This window comes from Prenolepis imparis, unplaced genomic scaffold (genome assembly GCF_030444845.1).
Source record: "Prenolepis imparis isolate NDT839.2.m4 unplaced genomic scaffold, iyPreImpa1.0 SCAF_32, whole genome shotgun sequence".
NCBI lineage: Eukaryota > Metazoa > Arthropoda > Insecta > Hymenoptera > Formicidae > Prenolepis > Prenolepis imparis.
In genome coordinates this window covers 305,244-309,299 of record NW_028141190.1, presented here as the reverse complement: position 1 = coordinate 309,299, position 4,056 = coordinate 305,244, and the positions used below count along the sequence as shown (strand labels likewise).

Genomic DNA, 4,056 nt, shown 5'->3' with positions numbered 1-4,056 from the left:
AAATCAAAATATCTGTTAACATAAACAGATTATGATTTTAGTATTATTTTTCTATCTTTTTTTCTATCAAAATATACGAGTATGTATTTGCATATATCTACAATTTAATTACAATTATTATACACAGAATAGTTATGCATAGACCACGATAAATAATTGGTGTATTTGAAATAATGTTTTAATTAATGTAATTTTCGTTCATTAGGAGTAAAAATTAGAAACAATTATAAATTTTAAATATCTTTTATTATAATTATCTTATAATATCACATATTCTTTGGTAAATAAACTTAAATTATTATAATATTTCGTAAATAAACTTATTACAATGTTGTATTATATTAATTTTCAGTAAGTAAATACTAATAGGAATTGATACATAAATATTGCACCTCTTTTAAAAATAATTAAGAAATTATTGATCGGACAAAAAAATAATCAATAAAATTAAGAAAATAAACATAAATATATTTTTCCTTAGAATTAATTTTTAAAAAATTAAATGTAGATAAAAAATATTAAGAAAGTTGTTTGTACCGATTATAAATGACCAAGAATCATTACATATAAGTGAACCAGGAATGGCATAAAAAACAAAATTCCAAAAAAACCAAAACTAAAAACAGATTTCATTCATATAATTTTATCATATAATGCTATCAGTGTAAAATAGAAATAAAAAATAAAAATTTTATCAGCTGAAGGTCAAATTTATATTTGAAATAATATAATATTGCATCCAGCATTAAATTAAATATATCAGTAAAAAAATTAATTTTGTTGTAGAACGATCAAAATAGGCAAAATTGAAAGAAAATATTTCATCTCATCTCCACAGTACTTTTTCGATCTATTTTATTTTATTTTAGCACTGAGTTTTGATTTATTGCAATTCCAATCAATGAATTTTGTTTCTGTGAGTTTTAGATATAGTTTTACTTTTGAATTTCGTTTCCTAAAGCAAAATTAATTTCTTTTTGTACTTTTCAACTCTAAGTTTTGTTTCGTATGCCATCCTTAACATAAACATTATTATAGCTTATTAATAAATGAATTTGATTATGTCGTCTTTTTAGTATTTCTGAATTTTGCTTTTACAAGCCATGCTTTAATGACTGCTTCGATGTCACACAGCGTGCTTGTGCTATGTGCTTTTTGCACTGCCACTATAAAATATTATATTAATTATTTATACTTTGTACACTAACCCGCATTAATTCAGTTTTTTTTGAATGTACAAATGTTATTTCAATAGCCAATAGTAGATATACAGAATTTCTAGAGTCTATTCGATAGCCAATTGATGCGTCAGAAAAATTTGCATTTCTATACTTAAAAAGAACTCAATTATCGTGGATCACTGTATACGCGCGTGTGCGCGCGTGAGTGTGTGTATGTATAATACTCACTTATTATAGCAGCTGAAATACGTAGGAGACAAAATTTATTTTTTCCTTTAAATCCAATCCAACTGTAATCTTCTGCTACTTCATTGGAAAATAATTTAAACATTATCCTTTTTATTGCATGCTTATAAGTAGATCCACCAATTTTTGTTAACTCCTGTACCTATAAACGTAAAATTATATGTTATAATAAAGATAAAAGAAATATTGTTTAAATCATACTGTAAAACTATAATTTTATCTCTAACATATATTATTTCACATAGATTCTTGCTAAATTTGTATTTGGCCCGGCCTTCAGTTTTGCGGCTTACAAATATCCAAATTTTTGAAAAAAATTGATGATATGAGAAAAATTATATTTTTAGCAACTTTTTATTGTAAAATTGAACATATATATTTCTTTGCCTTTAATTCTCTTGTATTAAAAAGTAGTGATAAATATATAAATAAATATTGAAAATCTAACTTATTGTAACAATTTTTCTATAGATCAATAATAATTACATCATTTGTCGTTCGTGTCTATACAATCCTAAAAAAATTGCATTATAAAGATTAACAAACATATTTTAAAGATAAAATATTATGTTTTCAGACAGTATATTAGAAGTGTTAAAAACTCTGTTTTTGAAGTCTGTATAAATAAAGAATAAAGTGAAAATTGCTAAAAATTTTTTATATTTATTTTTTATTTTATAAAAAATTGGACGTAATATGTTTGAAGGCTAAGTTTTGCATTAGAGAACAAAATTTTGTGAAATATTGTATTAAATATAAAAAATAAAAAAGATTTAATTATTCTATTCTACAGTATATTATTTATTTCATTACTTACAAGCAAACCATAATTATTTTCGTCACTTAAGAACTCTTCTACTGCATCCAGTTCGCTTATATTTTTCAGAGGAAAAGTAAATTTATTAAAGATACTTTCCTTATCATTTTTTGTTAATATCTTATCATCTGCTTGCATGACAATTTTAGACATAATAGTTTGTATATCTTACCATTTGAGTTTGTTTGCAATTAATAATTTGCAACTGACGCAGAATTTGCTTTTTAAATTCAATATCTAGAATATTTAATAACACAATAATTACACATATAAAATCGTAGAAAATATTTGTTAATTTTTTTTTACAATAATTAGCATTCAGTGTTAATAATTAAAAATAATTTACCTCTATTATCATTTTGATCATTATTAGAAGTTGTATCTCGCTCATTACAATGAACTGTTTTACTTATAGTACCTTCAGGCAATAATTTATTTTTAATATTATTAGATTTGTTTGGTTCTATTATATTTTCTATATCTTTAGTAATAATTGATTGTTTATTTTTAGATATTAATGGTTCCGAATCTGTGCACGTACTAGTTTCTATAACATTACTTTTAGATGTTGATGGTTCTGCATTTTTATTAATGTTAGCTTTTATTTCTAAAATATAAAATTATAGTATATATTATATTATTCAAGAATTATTTAATTATTACAAAATATTTCTGATGTATATTTTCCAAAAAATAGATAAAAGAAAAAATACCTGTATGATTAGGTATAGTAGGAAATTTTATGGGAGCTGCTACTTCATTATCAGATGAACTTTCAGTAGAAAATGCGCTTTGTGTCTCATCTGTACTACTATACAGATTTTTCTTTTTCTTTCTGATTCTTTTGCCATCATGATCGGATGCTAGATCTGACGTATATTCTGCTTTAGAAGCCTTTGCTTTTGCTTTTGACAAATTATCTGTAATAAATAATATAATATATCATAATACATAGTATACATAATTAAATGTAAATAAGAATAAACAAAGTTTATTTCTCATATATAATTCATAACTTACCATAAGTACGTCCATTTCCCAATTGTCTAATTTTAAATAAATTCCAAGTAGCAAATACTGGCTTCTCACACATAGTAATAGCATTATTTAATCTTTTGCTAGTATATGGCGGCCAATAACATAGTTTATCATGCAACCATACTTTTGGTACGGCTTCGACCATAGCTTCATCAATGAAATGTACTATAGTCCACTCCATTGTGATTTTATTCTACACGCTGTTATCTTAATCTACAAATATATACATAGTATATACACATATTATATACATAAAGTTTTAAACGCAATATACATATAATTTATTAAACAATAATATTTAAATTATACTTAGTTAACATAGTACACATAGAATACACAGAGATTATAAAGAAAATGTATGAATAAGAGGTACACAACATGAACATCATTATATGGAAGTATCACAAATTTATGCAAAATATCTTTCACTAACCACATTAATAATCATTATATACACAACATGAACATCATTATATGGAAGTATCACAAATTTATGCAAAATATCTTTCACTAACCACATTAATAATTCACTAAGGTTGTATACTAAATATATATCCAAAATTGAAGATTTAAATGGTTCATCAATAAAATCTGTTTTATTAATAAATTTCCTTCCAATTGCATAGTAGTTATTGTCTTGTTGAACAAAATTTTCTATTAATACAATACTTTTATCTTTTAGATAACAACAGTTATCTCCAAAACGTATACTAAGTGAAATATTATTTATGGTGAGCTTTTTATATTGAGTAGAAAAATTTCCTGCTAGCAAAG

The 4,056-nt window shown here is 23.7% G+C and overlaps 1 protein-coding gene across 1 annotated transcript; it reads right to left on the bottom strand.

Moving 5' to 3' along the window:
- Positions 1 to 750: 750 nt before the first annotated feature.
- Positions 751 to 3,521, bottom strand: LOC145946957 (uncharacterized). Its single transcript, XM_083056716.1, has 7 exons — positions 3,265 to 3,521; positions 2,958 to 3,164; positions 2,591 to 2,851; positions 2,417 to 2,481; positions 2,245 to 2,373; positions 1,410 to 1,569; positions 751 to 1,166 (listed from the first exon to the last, which is right to left on the bottom strand). The coding sequence occupies exons 1-7, from the start codon at positions 3,461 to 3,463 to the stop codon at positions 1,060 to 1,062; spliced, it is 1,128 nt and encodes a 375-aa protein (XP_082912842.1). The 5' UTR covers positions 3,464 to 3,521; the 3' UTR covers positions 751 to 1,059.
- Positions 3,522 to 4,056: the final 535 nt, after the last annotated feature.